At 41.4% G+C, this 21,633-nt stretch overlaps 3 protein-coding genes across 7 annotated transcripts in view; 2 read left to right on the top strand and 1 right to left on the bottom strand.

The window, feature by feature from the left end:
- The window catches only part of LOC145462388 (A-kinase anchor protein 10, mitochondrial-like), a 77,106-nt gene that overhangs the window by 45,309 nt on the left and 10,164 nt on the right, over positions 1-21,633 (bottom strand). For 3 of the 5 annotated variants that reach the window (XM_081445899.1, XM_081445902.1, XM_081445901.1), the window contains one exon: positions 1,107-1,217. In XM_081445899.1, coding sequence (XP_081302025.1) covers positions 1,107-1,217 — 111 coding nt within the window. Of the gene's footprint in view, positions 1-1,106; positions 1,218-3,378; positions 3,468-4,338; positions 4,402-21,633 lie in introns of those variants that run through there. The other 2 variants (XM_081445898.1, XM_081445900.1) reach the window with 2 other exon arrangements.
- LOC145462490 (uncharacterized) lies at positions 4,994-5,413 on the top strand. The gene has a single exon (XM_081446026.1). It carries the CDS (start codon positions 4,994-4,996, stop codon positions 5,411-5,413), a length of 420 nt encoding a protein of 139 aa, XP_081302152.1.
- LOC145462491 (uncharacterized) lies at positions 5,420-5,839 on the top strand. Its single transcript, XM_081446027.1, has one exon. The coding sequence runs from the start codon at positions 5,420-5,422 to the stop codon at positions 5,837-5,839; it is 420 nt and encodes a 139-aa protein (XP_081302153.1).

The raw sequence follows: 21,633 nt of genomic DNA, 5'->3' as shown, positions 1-21,633 counted from the left end.
AAGAAGATCTGTCTACTCAATCATTCATGCATGCCCTGCGGCATTTCGCAGCACACCATGGATGGCTACACACGATGATCTCAGGCAAAGGCAGTCATTTGTCGGAACTGAGAAGGAGTTGAAGAAGCTAGTACAAGAAGGAAGAAATCAAATTGAAGAATTTTCTGCTCTCCACAGAATTCGCTGGATTTTCACCACACCCCTCAGTCCACGCCAAGGTGAAATTTATGAGAGTCTTATCAAGCAAACAAAGCACGCTTGAAAGCAATCATGGGTTCTCAGTCTCTTTCCTGGAATGAAATGTCTACAATTTTTGCACAAGTTGAATGCCTCATCAACAGTAGGCCACTAAGATACCCTTCCAATGATCCCAATGACCCACAGCCTTTGTCTCCAAACCACATTATCCTTGGTCAAGCAACAGCTGCAACAGTACCCCAAAGCCCATACCAAGAAACAAGAAACCTCTGTAAATGTTTTGAATTTGTTCAAATGCTGCTTAACCATTTCTGGAAGCGCTTTGCATGCGAGTACTACCCAATGTTGATGAGAAGGGCGAAATGGCAGCTCAAGACAAGACAATTTTAGGTTTCGATTTCAGTTGCGATCAGCATCGGTATTGCGAACATTCAATTGTATTCAAGCTTCATCGTATTAGTTCTTCCAGGCCACAGAGATCAACTCTCCAGAATCTACTAATCAACTACAATAAAGATTAAAGAAATCTCTGGTGGTTTGATAATGTTTGTCGCCTTCTGCACCAACCACTGATAGTCTTCTCTTCATTTTTGATCTCTTTACATTTTCCACGGGATTTTGAACACATGGCATTTGACTAGGCCAACAAATCCAACAAAATTCCCTGACTTTTCACTGACTTTGACAAGAACTTAAATTTTCCCTGATGTTTGCATAATTCCCTATTCCCTGCCCTTGAAAAATTTGTGTTTTTGCCTGACTTTTCACTGACCATGGCAACCCTATTGATTCACACACTCTTTAGATATTATCTCCTGAGAAGAACTTTTCAGGTCAAAATCATTTCTCAGAGTGTGGCTTTAAAAGGGACACCAAGACACTATGTCACCTTAAGTAAAAGAACTTACTTCCTATCAGGTTATTTCTTCTATCTCCGTATTCATCTGGTGAAGCTGACTGGTTATGGCTCTTTCCTTTGCGTTTTCCAGATTTAGAGGTCTTCCCTTTTGCCTGCTTGTCTGAAAGAGTAAAAACAAATTTTACCACTCCATGCATTTTTTTATCAATGTGCTGTTCAGACATAGTATGCATGTGCCCATAAGTGTGTGGGCAGTTATCAACCAGTCCATTATAGCTGGGTTACAGACATAAGTTTGGCAAGTGATGCATAGCCAAAAAAATTTTTGATGGGATACATACATACATTACTTTATTTACCCTCAGATTTCAGAGTAGCTTATGCAGCTATCTCTGAGCATTTAACCATCAGATGAGAGATAGACCACCACACTGGGAACTACGTCCCCTACTCTTTTTGATCAGTGTGTGGGTTCTTTTACGTCCCACAGAATTAACTATGAAGAGTAGTGAGATGGCGCCTTTGGTTTATCATCCTTATCCGAGAAGACTAGAAAGTCTAACCATTTGCAGATGTCATTACAAAGGCAGCACTTTCTCCTCCATTATTTAAAGACCTTGAGTGTTGGTCCAGCCAGGGTTTGAACCCACAACCTCCTGCACGCTAGTCTGGTGCTCTACCACTGAGCTAGCCGGTCGGCAGTTAAAATGTGACAGTCTGTTGGAAAATTGGCTAACAACAACAGATTTGGGGAACTACAGAAATACAACAAATACTTGACAAATTTCCACAAAACTCCCATTGGAAAGGCTTGTGAAAACAGATTTTTGCAATATATTGTTGAAGTCTCACTCTGCAATTCAGTGAAGTTTTTATGAAAATCTAGGTCTTGTCTTTTACTTACTCAGTAAAGCAATGCAGTTTCAGCAATGCAGTTATTTCTGTCACAGGGATCCATATTGGTTTTTTCTGCAAGTTGTCAGCCGGGCAAGTATGCCAGATGACATACTTGCCCTTCAAGAATGGCAGCAAAACAGCATGTAAATGGAAAGTTTACTTTTTAATTATATTCACATGACCAGTCTCCCAGTACTTCATGTCTGTAGTTGTGGCTGTCGGCGGACAACAAAATCCAGGTACAAAATAACGAAAACTAAGGTTTCTTTGATTGCCATGTCTGAAAGGAACACTTTTGCTTTTCCTACTCGTATTTGGCTTGTTTTTCCTTTACTAAATGCCTTGTCCTGATCAAAACAATTGATGCAATTACGCCACGTGTTTTTGCAGATGCAGTTGATGCAGATGTAGTAGAGTGTCACACAGAGCATCAGCGGTTGAGAAAATGAAATTTGAGCCTGCAATGATTTCACTCATGGAGAATACCACATCTACTATATCTACCACATCATCCAAGATGGACCAAACTGACGATTTTATCATGACGGAAAGCTACAAATCTTTCTGTCTGTTTTCTTAAAGTTCCAAATGGATGACAAGTGGTCAGAATGTAGGGAACTCACAGGAAAACTTAAGAAATGGTAGAGTCAAACTAAACTCATCCAGACAAGTTTTCATATTGGTTTGGATGTCCCTACAATTTTTTAGTTGCCATGGATGACGAGACGACTGTGAATATGGATCCCTGTGAGTGTCATAACGTTCCTCCACAGTTTTCTTAAGAGGACACTGTCTGCGGAATATTTGAGAAGAATCCTTCTCACCATGAATTGCCAATCACTGCCCAGACAAAAGATATGAGGGAGAAGATTCAGCCTAGGCAGTCCTGATGACAGGGATGTGTAAAACACTATAAGTACAAGTTCCTGAAAGAGAGGGGGTGGCTAAATAATTGGATACAACTTACAATACAATCATTTAACTTGGTTAAAGAGAGAGAAAACCCGTAGTGAATTAATGTGCACATATAGGTAAGCAAGGCACTGGGAATCTGATAGGTATTTAAAGGAATCCATTCACTAGATGATAGGAGCATGTAAATACTGCTTGCCACTTAGTTATACAGAAATTTTTGCTGTTATACTGTCTTGTTCCCAATCCTTACCTGTTTCATTCAACACAAACAATGAAAAACACACCACAAATTTTGCTACACAACCTTTTTACATTATCACCGTGTTAAGACTATTTACATTTCATAATTTGAAACTTTAAAAATTAAAAACAATAATATTATTCCATTTGGCACTACATCACTTGTTTAATTTTTATCTTTGCTACGATTATCAGTTGAGTAAGACATGACAGAAGTTTGGTGAAAAAGTTTTAGCCTTAAAATTATGGTATTGTCATAGGCAACTTACCTCATCTCCATAGGTAACAATATCAACAGGCGTGCGTCGCCTGTTGCATTGCCTACAATAATTATAGTTATTTTGTGTGCTTTGTTGCCATTGATGTCAAAGGCTCACAAGATGCCACCGGAAACAGAGCCAGTTGCCCGTGACAACATGATTTTCACATTAAAACCTGCTGACCAAACTTCCATCATGCCTTACTCAGCTGATAATTGTAGTATCATCCTGTATTCAAAACAGGTTCACAGAATTTTTGAGATTGTGCAATGTTACGCATTATCTCATATAGTCACCATCTGTGAAGGTTTGAGGATTTTTTGAAACCTGAGAATCTCTCCCCCGATGAGAGTTAATAGTTCATGAAGATGGTAAAAACTTATCCGATGAGAGTTAATAGTTAATGAAGATAGTGAAAACTCGAGACAAGATCAGACTGCGCATTTACAAAGCAACAGACAAGTTGATATTTGAAATGTAAACCGCCTTTGCTTCTAGTCAAATCCCTTCTAAACGGCTCAAACAGAGCCAGGAACACACGTAAGTAACATTGCATTTATTTTGTAAATGATTAATATGTTATTGCTGATAAAGTGTTCGGGTCTCCTGTGCTTTGGGCGAGCGAGAAGATTTTCATGAATGCAAATCGAATGGGAGCTTTAAAGCTACCTACAAGCCAAAATTTAAGCTTGTTCTTTTGTTTTTTAAGCAATGATGCAGTGAATAAATCCCAACTTGCAGTGTTGCAGTGATCTCAAACCCTTCGGTGTGCGATGTTTGTTTTTTACGCTACGGTGTTCAGTAAAATAAAGTTATTTGTGGTGCTGTTGTTTATGACAAGCGCTTACCTTGGCGTTTTTAAAATTTTTACTAAAAAACAGACCAACACTGTCTAGTTTATCTTCAATATATTTCAGCTGCAAATCCAAAGCTGTCTTCATTAATGCATAACTTAACAAATAACTTTACCTCTGCCACAATGCACCTGGAACTCAGCCTTCGAGAGACATATGGAAATCATGAACAAGGACAGATTTTACGGGTTGATCCACACCTGGGGGAGGGGGGTACTTGACCCATGTTTGGGTATAGGGGAGCTACCGGGGGTTTGAAACCAGACCCTGTTTAGGACAAATATACTGTAAAAACCCCACCCTGTGTAGGACAGAAAGACAAAGAAACTAGACCTACAGGTATGATCTATTCTGTCAATACACATTAGTTACAATACTGATAAGTGTTAAAAAATTTTTTCACGACAACAATAGCATTCTTGTCCAGAAAATGATCTGATGTTGATTGACGACTTTGTAATGGTCGGTTAACGTCTCTTGGCTCGTAATACCATACCCTGTTAAGGACAAGTTCTGACCCCGTTTAGGACAGAGGCGAGTAAAATATACCCTGTTCAGGACAGCGAGGTCAAGCAGCACCTCCTCGTATAGCCCAAATAAGGGAGTACCCCTGCAACAAGATTCCCCGTACGTGACTGAGCATAAAGACAGTAATACGATTCCCCTGTAATGTGATGTCTCAGTGATTGCAATACTCTCACTGGTGGTGGCTTCCCACACAATGGCTCTTGAAGATTAAAGCACAATCATAAGCAATTATTGTCCTGTCCATGACATCTTTACATGGTGGCAGCAGTGGGATAGCTGGAACAACAAGAAGCGAACCCACAATCACACAATCAACCATGGCCACTGGATTTATGTTACCACCACCTCCTCCACTCAAGATTCATGATGGTAATGTAGTGGAGAAATGGAAAAAGTTTTATCTTGCCTGGAGCAACTATGCACTTGCAACAGAGCTAAACAAAAAATCCGAGCCAGTACACGTGGTTACACTGCTGACAGTCATTGGAGAGGACGCAAGAGATTTTTACTCTACCTTCGACTGGGCAGATGAAGCAAACAAGAATAAGATTGAGCTGGCGTTGCAACATTTCGCTGATTATTGTCAACCCTGCAAAAACATCTCTTTCGAGTGTTATCACCTTAACAAGCAGGCTCAGGAAGCAGGTGAGAGCTACAACTAATATAAAATGGCACTTAGAAAACTCGGCGAAGGCTGCGAGTTCAACACTATCACACCCGAGGAGATAATGCGTGACTGTTTAATATTCGGCATCTGTGATGTTAAAGCTCGGGAAAGAATGCTACGAGAATCTCAGCTTACACTGAAGAAAACCAATGAAATTTGCTATGCTTTGGAAAGTACAGCTGCACAAATGAAAGAAGCCAGCAAGGGAGACACTGTAAATTCAGTAAGTTTCCACAACAAATTTGGTTGGCATCCATGTGGCAACAAAGGAGACAAAGGAGACACTGATGAGTCAACAAAGGCATATGGTAATTGTGGGCAGACACATGATCTGAATAACTGCTTTGCTCACAGGAAAACATGCGATAACTGTGGTAAACGTAATCATTTCACAGCCTTATGTTGCAGTGGAAAGTGTTGAGGTCCACACCTGACTCAAAGCATTAAGGCTGTTGATCAAGAAATCGGTCCTGACGACAATTCAGACGAAACATACGTGGTTAGCAACATTGCAGCTGTCACGCTCGATGATGAACAACTCACGACACTACAGCTTTCATCTGGGAATTACCTATGTTTTCAGGCCGACACTGCTGCACAGTGCAACATCATTCCGGTACAGCTGTACAGGAAAGCTGCTAATGATCCTGATCTAAAAGAGGTCAAGCCTTCAAAGTTAACTATCTCGGCCTATGGCGGTCCCCAACTTCCAGTTGTGGGACAAGTCACCATGAGAGTGTGGCATGACAGTTTTAAGTGCTTATTAGATTGCAAGTCGGTTGATCACAAGGACATTCACCCCATTCTAGGGCAGAAGATGTGTATTGGCATTAACATTGTCCAATACACCGATAATGACGCTATCAACAAACCAAGAACAGGGAATGTGGCAGTCTACTCAGTGGCGGATAATACAAACGGGGACATGTTGAAAGAAAGTCTTCTGAAACACTTCCCAGAAGTTTTTGCAGAAGAGGTTGGGCAACTAGACACCGAATACCATATCAAGATTCACCCTACGGTGAGTCCTGTCCAGCATCCACCCCGCCGAGTACCTGTTGCAGTACGTGAACAGCTTAAAGCTGAGCTAGGCCTATGGTGGAACAAGACATCATTACCCCTGTAACAACACCAACGCCATGGGTCAGTTCCCTCGTGGTTGTTCCCAACAAGGATGGGAAAATAAGGCTGTGTTTGGATCCCAACGACCTGAACCAAGCGATTCAGGGAGAACACTACCCTCTTCCAACCATAGAGGATGTAGCGACCTGTTTGCACGGAGCCAAGGTGATCACGAAACTTGATGTCAGAAATGGTTTCTGACATGTCAAACTAGATGACAGCTCGTCCTATCTAACCACATTCAACATGCCATTTGGTCACTACCGGTGGAAATGTATGCCCTTTGGAATCCGGTCAGCCCCAGAGATATTCCAGCACAAGATGTACAAGCTGATTGAGGGGATGTCCCACGTTGATGTGGTGGCCGATGACGTTGTCGTTGTTGGTTACGGAGAAACACAAGAGCAAGCGAAACAAGACCATGACAAGAACCTGATGGCGTTCCTTCAGCTGTGCCAGGATTGCGGACTCAAGCTTAACATCGAAAAGTTCACACTTAAACAAATGTAAGTGTCTTTTATTGGACATGTGGTGACCGGTGATGGCCTGCGAGTGGACCCAGGCAAGGTTAAGGCTATCCGCGACATGCCCGCCCCTACAGATAAGGCAGGAGTGCAGAGGCTACTGGGCATGGTGCAATACCCAAGTAAATTTCTCCCCAACCTGTTGGGTATGACAAAACCTTTACGAAAGCTGACATAGCAGGATGCTGAAAGGTGCTGGGAAGATGCACAGATCACAGCGCTTTGCCAACTGAAGGAAGCAGTCACTCACACCCTAGTCCTGCATTACTACAACCTCAGCGATGAAGTTACGCTTCAATGGGATGCATCAAAGTCGGGTCTAGGATGGGCAGCCCGTAGCCTACGCCTCCAGAGCTCTCACACCACCGGAGACATGTCACGCGCAGATCAAGAAAGAGCTGTTAGCTATTGTTTTCACATGCGAAAGATTTGATACATACATCGACGGCAGGGATGTGTTTGCAGTTGAAACAGATCACAAGCCCTTGGAGGTCATTGCCCGCAAAACACCCAACTCAGCACCACAATGCCTTCAGCAAATGCTCCTTCCTTGTTCCTTGCAGACACCCTCAGCAGAGCCTTCCCGCCTAAAGCGCATGTGTCTGCACTTGTGCATCAGCTAGAGGAGATAGACCACAAAGCTTCACTTCCTGTCAGTGATGCCCAGTGGCATCAAATTGAGAATACCTCAGCGGATGATCCAATATTCCAAGAACTATGATCGGTTATACAGTATGGCTGGCCCTTGAACAGAGCTGATGTTGCCCAGTGTCTGTATCCCTATTTTGACATAGGAGATGAGCTCACCCTGCAGGGCAAATTGGTTTTTAAAGGGCAACAACTGGTCGTACCAGTCTCACTTCGCAAGGAACTAATGGCAGAAACCCACGCATCCATTCCCATATCGGTGTAGAGGCCTGCATCCGGCAAGCACGTGACAGTCTGTAATGGCCACGGATGATGACGGAGCTGAAGGAATACATCACAAAGCATGATGTCTGCATGGCAACACTGCAGTGAGCAGAGCAAGGAATCAATCCTGCAACATGACTTTGCAACAAGACCCTGGTCCAAAGTGGCTGTTGACCTCTGTGACCTTGACGGGCGTATCCTTCCAGTCATATCAGACTATTATAGCAGCTACATAGAGGTTACACGCATCACCTCGATCACATTCAGGTCAATCATAAAGGAGCTCAAAGCAGTCTTTGCAAGGTTTGGCATTCCAGAGGTTCTTTTGACTGACAACCGAGCTCAGTTCTCCTCAGCAGAGTTTTCCGTCTTTGCGTGAACTTGGGGTTTTGAACATGTGACGTTATCACTTAGGTACCCACAGTCCAATGGCAAGGCCAAAAATGCCGTCAAAACCATAAAGCGACTGTTCAAGAAATGCAAGGACGCTGGCCAGTCAGAGTTTTTGGCCCTATTAGACTGACGCAATACTCCGACTGAAGGAATCAGAACCAGCCCTGCGCAACATCTTAGGGGACACCGATGCAGAACCCCATTACTGGTTGCAGACAACCTACTTAAGCCCCACTATGACACCGAAGCTGATACCCAGGCTCTAGTAGGGCCGAAGTAGTGGCAACAGTACTATTACAACAGAGCTACTAAGCTCCTGAACACCATCACGCCTGGTGAGACGGTACACATGAAACTCCCTGGCCAGGACACTTGGAGCCCAGGAACCTGTACTGAAAAGCTGGAAAACAGGAGCTATATGGTAAAGATGGACAACACAGTCTACATGCATAACTGTAGACACATCCAGAAAACAAATGAATTGCCTATCACTGTGCATCCAGAAGCAGATGAAGTTTTGCCAACACTCCGCAAGGACAACCTGGCTACATCCTCTCACCCTAACAGTGAGGTATCCGTCACTGACCATGAAAAAAACACTGATCTCAAGAGTTCTAGTCGTATCTGCCAAACACTGGTTTGGCACAAGGACTACATAATGGCACAAAAATAAGTTTGGTTACCTTACCAAATGCGGGCATGTGTTCAGATAGCCCAACAGTGGGACTGTACACAAATGACAGCACCATATATTTTAGCATTTTATCTTTATTTGTTTTGTTCTGTAAGTGGAAAGATGTAACAAGATTCCCCGTACATGACTGAGCATAAGGACAGTAATACGATTCCCCTGTAATGTGATGTCTCAGTTATTGCAACACTCACTGGTGGCAGCTTCCTGCACAATGGCTCTCGAAGATTAAAACACAATCATAAGCAATTATTATCCTGTCCATGACATCTTTACACCCTCCCCCTGGGATCTGCACTGACGACAAAATCGTCCGTTATTTGTCTGACTTGACAAAATTTATTTGCGCTAGCGCATCTGCACTGTTTGTTTACAGCTTGACACGTTACTCATTCTTTGCTTTCAATCAACTCATGGTTTCAACCCAGACCCTTTCTTTGGTCCATTTCTCATAGGATTTCCCTTTTGCTGCCATGGCCTGTAAACTGTTTTTGAACTCCTCCATGTCATTCTGGCTGATTTGTGGACATCATCTGATTACTATTATTGTTGTTCCACAGCATCAGCACATTCTGCTGTGTACCACTGACACCAGGCAAATTGGGCATGGGCCCACAGGCACTTCAGTCGTTAGGATTTAAGTTGAAATAAAGAGGATAATCCATGTGCATAGCTCGTTCAGTTGAACGTGATTGTTTGTGGTGTCTGATTGCGATATATAGAGCAAGAGGTCAGAAAGAACTGGAACTTGTCACTAATGCCTGTCATGAAAACAAAAGAAAGTAACACGGACAAAAAGTTTGTAGGGGGCATGGGTCGCACTGTGGACTTAATTTGTTTTTATCGTGTCATAAATTGTCACACAAGTTTGTCAGGGCATTGACTTGGACAAATTTATCAAAGGAGCCACTGTCTTGCACTACCAGGATCAATATTTACATTGGACATAAAATAATTCTGCCATCGCATGCTTACAACATGTGCGACCCTAACTATGGCTGAGAGACTGATGTCGTGCCCCGAAGCAGGTCATATCTTGCCTAATGGCCTTAAAAAACATTTTTTATTTTTCATGCTTCAATGTCAATCAAATCTGAAATTCTGCAATGAATTAGATTTCACAACACAAGCATGCCCTGTGCATAAAGATCTTGCGTCAAAATTTTCCCAATTGTCACAACACGTTAACAGTTGTAATTCTTCAGTATGGCCAGCCAATTTCACCTGTACAAATTTCAATGCTTTCAGTTTTCACAGTATAGTGTAAATGACTTGCAGCTGATTTTTTTTCAGCAGCAAAATGCACAGCCACAAACTGCTTCATTGTTACCTCTGAGTCTGGGGGTACTTCCTTTATATGGGCTACAAAGGCATGTGCAGCCCATATGGGTATGGTTTTTCAGCCATTTTGGTCATAAATATATTACATAGGGTATCAATTTTGGCCATTTTGGTCTTAAATAGGGTATGGTTTTTGTACTCTAGCCTTGAATTGGGTATGTTGTTTAGAAGAAGCTACTTTTTCATCATTATTGATAAGACCATCAACAAAAGAAAAAAATTACGTTTAGGGCAACTGTGTCAGCTGCAACAGTCATTAATAGGGTATCAAGTTTTTTGGTCTGGTTGTTAATAGGGTAGGGAAAATTTCATATTTTGGTCATAAATAGGGTAAGGTTTTGGGAAGCAGGCCGCACGCCCCCACCAAATTTTTCTGGCAGTACCCCCCTCCCCTGGCCCTCGAGTCTAGAGCAGCCTTCTGTTTCACAAAAGAAGCATCCTCTGGACAGAAAACATCTAAAAAGAAAGGGAGCCAAAGGGAGCAATGGTGCATTGATGACTCTGACCACGAGAAAGTGCTTTTCAGCCGTTTGGGTCGACAATAAAGGTTTTATCTTTATAGGTTTATGTTATGATCGATGAGTTAAATTTTAAATCAAGTTTAATGCATGTAGGGGAAACGTAACACACATTTGAGTCCTACCTACCAGCCATTTAAACTTAGTTGAGTGATCCAAATGGAAAAACTTGAGTAGTATATTGTCAGTTAATCCCTTCCAAATGGTTCATCACAATCAAGTCAATAAAGAAACAACTGTTCTCTGATGTTACAGGCAAATGTCTTGGTTGAGGACAAGGACTGAGAGCAGTCTCTCTTTTGCTCGAAAATCCATGGGGAGGAACACAAAAAACGCAACACATGCAAGTGATGGGTCGTGAGCATGCGAGCGTGATATGCGAAGCTGCGAGCCACCCGTGCTACTCACAGCTTGTGGCTTCACCGCCTGCCCCTTGCATGTCACACTTGCTGTCACACTTGTTTTGCTTTCTTCATTGTGTTCTTCTCCACGGATTTCCGAACAAAAGAGAGACTGCTCAGTCTGTTGAGGACATCAAGACCAACCAGGAGCCATAATTTGGGACAGAGACCTTAAGCTAGCACCATTTCTAGCATTGGCTCTGTCCCTATGATATGGGAGAATTTTGCTATTTTTGGAACAAATTGTGCCATCATGTGCGGCATATGCGCGTACATGCTGTGAGGATTTTTGAGGGCATCGGTCGTGGAAATGGTGTCCAAAATGCTCTTGACCCACAACTCAATACAGTACCAATCAGAAGAAACCTAACAGGGAAGGCTTGACTGAACACGTTCTGTTTCCGTTCCACTCGCATTCCCGTTCCCGTTCTGTATCCGTTCCGTATCCGTTCTGTATCCGTTCCATTCCTGTTCTGTATCCGTTCTTTATCTGTTCTGTGCTGTTCTGTTAGCATTCCATCGGTAAGCGTTCTTGGAACTCGTTCAGAAGAACGAGGTTTCCGAGAACTCGTGTACTAGATTTGCATTTCATGAAATGGGTTAAAACTGTTGCCTTTAAGCAAGAATACGAAGAGTAAACGTAAATTTTCGGAGTGAAAATATGAGTCCAGTTACTCTAAAAATACGGGAAGATGGTATTGTAGCTTCAAGGCCAGTTTATAGTAAGTCTGTTTCCGAAACGATACAAAGCGACTGGTAATCTGTGTGATTGCCTGAGGAAAGAAGTAAACCAGCTTGCCAAGTACTTTTAACGCCATCGATGAAAAAATGCAAGCAAAAGACGAACTTTCGGCTCTTGTATTTACACGAATACTTTTAGCGAGATTTAACATTGAAGTATCGGCGAAAACTGTTCGGCAAATGCAGCAGAAACTTGGCTGGAGGACGTGAGCGGTGCAAAGTACTGACAAAAAGTCAAAGCGAACACTTTGTGATACTTTTTACTGATGTTATTTTCACAGACGAATGCTCAGTTAAGATTGAATGTTATCCTCACCGATCCTTCTGCAAAGTTGGTGAACAACACCGTAAATGAAGGTCAACCACAACATCGATGTTTTGTTTCATTTCTCTTCTTGAGGAAACCTTTCAATCCCAGTCTAACTCACCTTGTCCATCCATTTCCTTATTTGGACAGAACTTGAGCTTGTTGATAATAACAAAATGGCCGTGATGAATACGAAATGGACAAGAAGATGCAGGGAAAATGCTTGCTTAGTGAGTGCAAAAAGAAATAAAAAAAGACATAAGATGATTCGCTCTGTCACTTTCTCAAGATCGCCGGGCTGAACAAAAATTGGACGAACGTTTATTTTAAGTTACATCATGTCCAAATCCTTGGTAAGCACTCTCATGGCATAACTTACTAGCATGTGTTCTGCAGGACGTGCTCTCTTATAGTTTGCATTGTGGTGAACGTTTTTTTTCCATCTTTGTGATTCGTAACCATTACGTATCCGTTCCATTTCCGTTCGGTATCCGTTCTGTATCCATTCTGTACCCGTTCTGTACCCGTTCTGTACCTCTTCTGCACCTGTTCCGTTCCCGTTCCTTTCGTATTCTCGTACCCGTTCTGTATCCATTCCGTTCCTGTTCACAAATGCGTTCCCTGTTAGGTTTCTTCTGATTGGTACTGTACCTGTGTCTGTTGGAATTTTGCTTAAGTATTTTCGCCGTAAGCTGCTCAAAATTTGAAAGAAGTAAGACAGTGTCAAATTTAAAACACTGACTCAGACTTGAAAGTGCACGCACCGCACTATGCAAATGAGCTACTTTTACGTGTCAGACTTCCCTTTCAAGAACTTTTGCAAACTCACCTGACTCTCCTCACAAGCCCGTCTCTCTAGTTTGGTTTTACTTCCAGGATGCGACGAAGGGACCACAAGTTTTCTACCACGATTACAATGTCTCCAGTTTCAAAGTAACACCTTTATCTTTGCAGTGATTGCCTTCTCCCCTATAGCAATTAAACTCCCAGATACTGACTTTTAAACGTAGGCACGCAAGGCATGCAAGAGTTATTTTCTTGTGAATTAAACTCCACCCCCCCCCCCCCCCGCCCAACCCGGAGGTAGCAGCACTCACTCTTAACAGTTATGATAAGGTTAATCCAACAAGTTTGTTTGGTTACGATGTACAGCGTAGAAAGAAAAAAAATTGAATTTGTTTCACTGTAGGTTTAGCTTACAAAACGTTCTTTAGTTTGTATTGTGTAATAGTCGATTGTCTGGGTGAGGGTAGGTCTGAAAAGAACTGTTTTTGGTGACTGACATTTCGACAACTTGAGCAGAAGTCATCTTCAGAGTCAAGTGAATAGTGTTTGTCAGTCAATGGTGTTATAAATCTGCTCCGTTGAAAATGATTGGTCACTGAGTTTAGCAGTTTAGCCACGGAATTGGCTGTAAGACGTGATCAGCAATAGCAGAAGTGTGATCACATTTCGAAAGGACCTTGAAATGTTCTGTTTTCCGGTCGTGAAGTCTTCGTTTCATTTTCCCAATGTAAAACTCATATCACTGCAGTCCCAGCAACTAGCTTTATAAATGACTTTGGATCACAATTATCCAAAGTCATTTATAAAGCTAGCTGCTCGGACCAGCGCTTTCATTAGAAGCCAGCTACCGCCGGAGCTCTGGCAGCTGTGAGTCATCAAGTCACCAGCTACTTGGCTGTGTTTGTTGACAAAAACTTCAACTAGTGAGAAAATCTCAGATAGTGCAGAGTGTAATTTACATCTCTGATGCAGTAGTCACACAGGTCCTCACCCCTGCTGTTCTCTCCCTTGGTAGTCACCTAGGCCTTTTCCCCTTTGCAGAATATGAGCGGACAAAAACTTGATAAGACATACTCTTAGCCGTGTGTATGTTTCATGTTTGTGTTTTGCCCAAAAATAACTTACAATTACTGTTTGTCAAGACAGTTTTAAATTTATTGCGGTGTTTTATCTTGAGTTTCTTTCATTTTGTAGCATTACTTTTCACCCCAACGTTTGTAATTCGATACTTTTGTTTTCCTCGCCAACGTATGCAACAAGATACCTTTGTTTACACGAAAATATAAGAAAGATGTGTATTTTTTTAACTTACTGCTGGAGATAAATGGAATATAAAAGTTAAATATCTGCTGAAAAGTCGAAGAGGAACGATTTTGTTTTATTCAAAACGTAAATTTTCATTTCACCGATAAACAAGAATTAATCTAATTATTAAATAGTCACATCAAATCATGGAATTGTGCGTTCTAATTCTGTTGCCAGACAAGTTGGTGTAAACAATATAGCCACATCAAACTAATACACAATGCCATTGAGTAATACAACTGAGGGGCGTTTCAACGAGAAGTATTGAAGGTCGAGATCTTTACTTGACCAAAATTATATCCAACATCGGTGAGTGAGTCACCTCATCGACTGATGAAATTAATTGGAGGTTGCAGTAAGTGCCACGGAGTCTGCGGCAATAATAACGAAGTTTCTTTTGTCACAAATTTACTAGTTTTACATATAACTAACGTGGGAGAGTTTCGGCTGAATATGATCTTTGGGTTCTCTTTCATAGAAGAGGAAATAAACAAGCTGCTAAGGAGAAGCAATATGTTCCGATTCTCTATTTCAACCCTGGCAAACACACAATAGTTATAAAACAGCAGACGACATTTCCTGAATAGAGCTAGGGAAGATTCCAGAAGATACGCAGTCACAGTAACGTTCTTTGGACTAAAAAAGGAGAACTGACGTTACCTGAAATATAACTGCTATCCCTAGTCAAAACGAGAGTGTGATATCACTCATTACAAAAAATAAAAAAACCGTGCATCTGAACTCGAGAACGGAGTTTATCACACTAGCAATGTTAGAACACATGCGTCTTATATGCTATGAAAGGTTTCTTTCACCTAACATATAGTCGACTTTGACACTAACTAATCTGTGCATGCGTTTGAAGCAAATTGCTTCTGTTCTTGAGAGAATGGCACCACAAGGACAGCATGAGATTTGCAAAACCATATATATATTTTTGCCATGTTATCACGTTTTGTGTAGCGCACTCGGGTACCTACTGCACCCAGCCCCCCTTCCCGCAAGGCTAATTGATTAATTGAAATTAATTAATTAAACAAACATTAAAGTTTACACCTTATGGTGTTAGTGCCTTAGTGTCTTAGCGAACAGCAGCCCCCTAAACCATCCCAATAGTACACTCTGCACTAAAAATGTAACTCTTATAATATTTACTGCCCATATTTTTTTTTCAGTTCAAATAAACTGATAAAATATTTCTTATATTTGCCTTGACTGTTCGAGTATATAAAAGCGTACACATCCATCGAATACAATTGCAAATTGTAAAACATTCAGCCATTTTCAGCAGTATTGTAATAAAACTTAACCTCGCTTTCAAACTATTACCATGTGGTCGGTCACGCAAAGATGGGGGCAAAGTGTACTCCTGTATACAGTCTGAACAGACTGATTTGTTTACATTCTTTTGAAAGAAATCACGTACCAAAATAGGTATTTGATTAAATTTATTTGACTTCGGAATTATTTTTACATAAACCTATTGTGTTCTTCTTTGCCTATGGATGAATATCAATTGCACAAAGTGAAACGTTTTATTCCAATGATGAAATTTCACCAGTCAACCCAACTGATTCTAAAACTATATGGTCTGAAGTCGCAGATAAGACTTTGTCATCTTCGCAATTTTTGGAAAGTTGTGAGCCATGCAAAGGGTCCTCAATCGAAGAAATCGAGGCTTTATTAGTTCATCGTTTGGTAATTCATTCAACAAGCCTGTTCAGAGTTGTTTGTACACTTGCAGTTGTGAAGGAAGCTGATGTACTTCGGTTACCCAAACAGAGATAAATCATTTATGGGCAGCGAGCGAAAAAGATCGGTTCCAGTATATATTCATCATTGACTTTACTAACTTTGATGCCCAGAAAGCTGGAAATTGTATTTCTGAGAGCTCAAATTTCAAACTTTTCTGGCGGAACATGCCTTTAGATCCCCAAGGCAAAGGTGGCCTTTCAGCCACCTATATATCCTGAGCCGCCTACTTTTATACTGGCAGACATCTACTTCAAATGTTATTGAAAGCAGTGTAGGACTGCAATGATTTTTACATTGGGAAAATGAAACGAAGACGTCAAGACTGGAAAACAGAAAAGTCTGCATTTTACAAGTCAGTGTTGTACTAGTCAGCATTTTACAAGTCCGTGTTTTACGAGTACAGTCCAGTCCACGAAATATAGTATACCCTTGACATGTCAGACATGACTATCTAATAATCAGATTACTTTTTGTTTATCTGTGAAATGACAATTAGCGTTTTGAAAAATCACTCCTATGTTTTTGAGAGAACAAGAGTTTCCTATCAAGTTACAAACGTTGGCTTGAAAAGTAAAATAGATCATTTTACAGTTGTCTGCTTGGTGACCTGGCCTTTGAATGGCAGCGAGGCTGGAGTTGACCTTGTTTTGATACAGACCTCACTGCTTTTGTTGTGTCAATCAGTTGTTCTAATGATAACTAGGTGCATTTACATGACAAAAGCAGAGAGGTCTGTATCAAAACAAGGTCAACTCCAGCCTCACTGCCATTCAAAGGCCAGGTCACCAAGCAGACAACTGTAAAATGGTCTATTGTCACGTTTGATAGTCAATATATTATTTTAACTCATTTTATAATAAGACCTAATTTAGCATGGTCTTATTCTGTTGCCAGAAATGATGGTGGTTTTTTTTTTGGTTTTGACATTCAATAAAACCACTTGAGATTAATATCAATATCAAAACCCATTTAAGTGAGAAGACATTAGCCTTACCTAACTTGAGACCAGAAAAACAAGACACATGAAAAGCTGTATTAATTTTGTAAGACGCTGTGAAAATCTGCAGAGTTTGGGAAGTTTCCTTGTAACATTACCCTTCCCAACGCCTGAGAGTTTTTTTGGTTACAAAAAGTCAGTTACAGAAATAAGGAACAATGGGCAGCCACATTGCTTATGTGCATCAGTTCTGATGCATTAGACATAATTGATGCTATGGAGTTTGAGAACGAAGACCAAAGAAAAGACCCAGAAGTGATCTTAGAAAAGATGAAACAATACTGCATTAGGGAGTGCAGTGAGACCTGTGAAAGGTATGTGTTCAACCGTTGGGACCAAGAGTCAAATGAATCAGTTGATGCTTATGTCACTGCATTATGACAATTAGCGAAGACATGCAACTATGGGTCATTAACAGACTCACTTATTCGTGATAGAATGGTGGTGGGCATCAATGACAATTCTGCTCGTAAGAAGCTCCTGCAGACAAGCAAGCTCACTTTAGGACAATGTATAGACATCTGCAAATCTTTGCAGACATCAGCAAGCCAGCTAAAGGATATGCATCAAGAAGATGTCCGTTTCATGAAGGAAGACAAATGAAAAACAGTTGACAAAAAGAAGACAAAGGTTCCAGACAAGAACCAAAACGAGTCACAAGAACGCAAGTGCAAGTTTTGTTCCAGGCACCATCCTTTCACTAAGAAGAACTGCCCTGCATGGGGAACATCTTGCAACAATTGTGGCAAGCCAAACCATTTTGTGCAGTGCTCAAAAAAAAAAAACCATCCGGCTGTCCAGGACAAGTAGATTTTCCCTTCGGGCAAGTAACTTTCTCTCCTTATTTGCCCCATGGGTAAGAACCCAGGTAAGCTGTTCACCGACTAAATTTTTGATAACGATTTTAAGAAGAAGAGGTGAATTTTAGGCTCAAGGGTAATCAAGTGTTTAGATGAAGCTTGACGAAAATTTCAATTTACAGCATTGTTTTGTTGATTGCGTGACGCGTGTTCACAGCTCAGAGGTGGTTGCCTAGCATGTGATCAAAAGGATTAAAAATAGCCGCCTTGTTGGGCACAAAAACGCTGTGTTTATTTCTTAAAATTTTAGCAATTTTCTGCGAGCATTTTCCAGTTTCCCTGTACAAAACTTAACTCAACAATGTTATATTAAAGTTGTAGAAATTGTATGCAAAAAGAAGCCACATATTTCTACCACAAAAATGAAGCAGCATTTTTGATGCTAAAATCCAGGTAAATCTCTGTTTTCAGCGAAACATACAAGTTTGCTAGTGATAACATACTTGGGCACTGCCGTGCAAAATGAAAAGTATTATATTATTAAAAAGAAATGGATAAGTAAGTCATCAAAATACTTTCAGAGTTCCTGGAAGATGACTTAAAATAGTGTTTCTTTCAAATGAAGACGTTTTCCCTCTACTGAAACTATTTTCTTTCACCCAAATGAAAAAATATGCTCTTGCCGGCAAATTCGACACTGTGCTTGTGTCAAAACTGAAGTGGGAAGGCAACTTGTTGTTAATTCTGCGTGTTATAAATTTCTCACTCTTCTCTTCACAATGATTTCATGGAGCTAGACAAGAGCTATGCAGGTGAACATTCAAGGAGTTGAACACAATCTTCAACGAATTCAACAAATTGATTCAAGGCTGTGTAATAACAAAGATACCCAGCGGGTAATACAGGAACTAGGAAGTAAGTACACGAACAAACAACAACAACTTTGCAAACTTTGTTTCTTCAACTGGGAGGTACTGGCAAAAAATGCTGTGGAACAAAATTTAATTTCTGATGACATTTTTTTATCATGTTTGAAAATTCCAGGAATGTTGAATTTGATGCCATAAAAACATCTGGTGATGGTAAGTGCCTTTATCGCTCTGCTTCCCTTATGGGAATAAAGATCTCCATTTGTTGTTAAGGCTTCTCACTGCAATCGAGCTGTTTTTACATGCATCTTACTACGCAAGACATCCAAAATTTCACACTACTTCAATGTGATTATAACAGTGTTCATCCATGTTAATTATTACAAACCGTACAACTTCATAAAAGCGGAATGAAGAAGTTAAAAGTTGTGGAAGTATTACAATATAATGGCATAAACTTGAAAATGATCAGCACTAAGAGGACTACAGTCAAGATGGGTTTATTACATTAAAGCACGCCTGTAGTCTGACTTCCATTTTTGGGTTCATGAATTATTAATGAGTTTGAAAACTTGGACAAGTGGGGAAGTGCCCCAGGCAAGCACTGAAAATCTGAGAGTTACTTGCCCAACGAGCAAGGTGGAGTTTAAATATTTTTCGAGCCCTGTTGCGGTGTGTTGCTAAGAATCTAAGTAGAAAGTGCTGTCTGTGGTTTACACATCCGAAGATTAGGTGTATGAATATGTGGCCGTGGTTGAAGTGAAAGAGCAGGTTAATGCATTAGCCTCCAGTTGTCACCCTAACAAAGTTTTTGCCACTCTACTGGTCAATGGAAATCAGGAATAGTTTCAGTTAGACAGTGGATCAACAGTAAACATCATGACCGATGAGACAGTGTTAAAGCTCTGTGGCCAAAACGGCTTGAGTGAATTAGAAGAAACCCCCGTGACCCTGGTAATGTACAACCAGTCACAGGTCAAACCCTTGGGCAAGAAGCGATTCAAAGTCGTCCACCCCAAGAACAATAAGAAATACAGCATTGAGTTTCATCTTGTTCGTGGTGATTGTAAATCCATTTTGGGCTTGAGGGCCAGTGAGCACCTTCAGCTGCTAACAGTCAACAGCCAGAATATCCTTTCTGTGGAGTCAAGCGGTGTGGAGGAGAAAGGTCCCAAGGTGGAAGACTACATTTCGCAGTACAGCAATGTGTTTACTGGAGAAGGCAAACTAGAAGGGCTACTCCACTTGGAGATACACAAGAATGTCCAGTCAGTCCAGTTACCTACACGGAAAGTCCCCATTGCCCTCAGAGAGCCTCTAAAAGAAGAATGGACAGATTGTCAAATATTGGAGTGATTCAAACGGTTGATACACCTATGAACTGGATTTCAGCACTTGTGGTCACAACCAAGAAAAGTGGCAAAGTTAGACTGTGTATTGACCAAAAACCATTGAATGAAGCTTTTCACAGAAATCACTACCCCTTACCTACAATAGAGGATGTGCTACTTCTGTTATCAAAGGCCCGTGTGTTCACAGTATTAGATGCAAAAAATGTGTTCTGGCACATACAGCTGGATGAGCCAAGCAGCTTTGCTACTACCTTTGGAACACCTTGGGGATGCTTTTGGTGGCTTCACTTGCTTTTTGGTGTGTCCCCAGCTCCAGAGGAGTTTCAGAAGAGGATTGATATTGCACTTGAAGGCCTACCAGGGCAGAAGGCTATAGCAGAGACATCCTGGTGTTCGGAGCAGAAGACACCGATGAGGAAGCACTCAAAGATCATGACCAAAACCTGCGAGAAGTGTTCAACCGTTGTCAGCAGAAGGGCATCAAGCTCAACTCAGAGAAGATACAGTTCAGACAGAAGCAAGTCAGCTACATGGACCACATCATATCATCAGAGGGTCTCCAGGCTGATCCAAACAAGCCGAAAGCTATCAATGAAATGCCACCTCCAATGGACAAGGAAGGTGTCCAGACAGTACTAGCCATGATAAATTACGTACAGAAGTTTGCTCCCAACCTAGCAGATTTGGCCAAACCACTGACAGAGCTTGTCAAGAAGGACAATGAGTTTGTCTGGGACAAAGAAGTTCATGGCCAGTGTCTAGATCAAGTGAAGCAGGTTTTAACCCAGGCACCCATGCTCAAGTTCTTTGACCCCCAAAAGAAGACCGTACTCCAGGCGACGCCTCTATGAGTGGTCTTGAGGCATCCTTGATGCAGTATGGGTACCCTGTGGCATATGCCTCCAGGGCTCTGACGCCTACTGAGACTAACTACGCTCAGATAGAAAAGGAACTACTAGCAATTGTCTTTGGAGTTGAGCGATTTGAGGGCTATGTCTGTGGCAGAAAGATCTTTATTGACACTGATCACAAACCTCTGGAGTCTATTATGAAGAAAAGTCTATTGAGTGCACCAAAGTGATTGCAGAGAATGCCGTTGCATCTACAGAAATTTGACTTAGACATTTCCTACAGAAAGGAAACAGAAATGCACATGGTTGATCTACTTAGCCGAGCTTACCTTCCCCCAGTTAAACAAGACATAGTTGACACCCAGGAAGTATGGAATGTTGCTGACACAAGATCACCAACAGAAGTTGAGACTGAGTATGTAGACATGGCAGAGTCTGTGCCCATTCAAAAACTAACCTTGCAGGAAATCAAAAGTGCCACTGAAGTTAAATGCAGAGCTCCAGGCATTAGCTCCTATTATCACACAAGGCTGGCCAGAGAGAAGGGCTG

This window comes from Orbicella franksi, chromosome 12 (assembly GCF_964199315.1).
Source record: "Orbicella franksi chromosome 12, jaOrbFran1.1, whole genome shotgun sequence".
In the NCBI taxonomy this organism is placed as follows: Eukaryota; Metazoa; Cnidaria; class Anthozoa; order Scleractinia; family Merulinidae; genus Orbicella; species Orbicella franksi.
The sequence above is the reverse complement of the archived record's forward strand: the minus strand, read 5'-3'. Positions and strand labels throughout refer to the sequence as shown.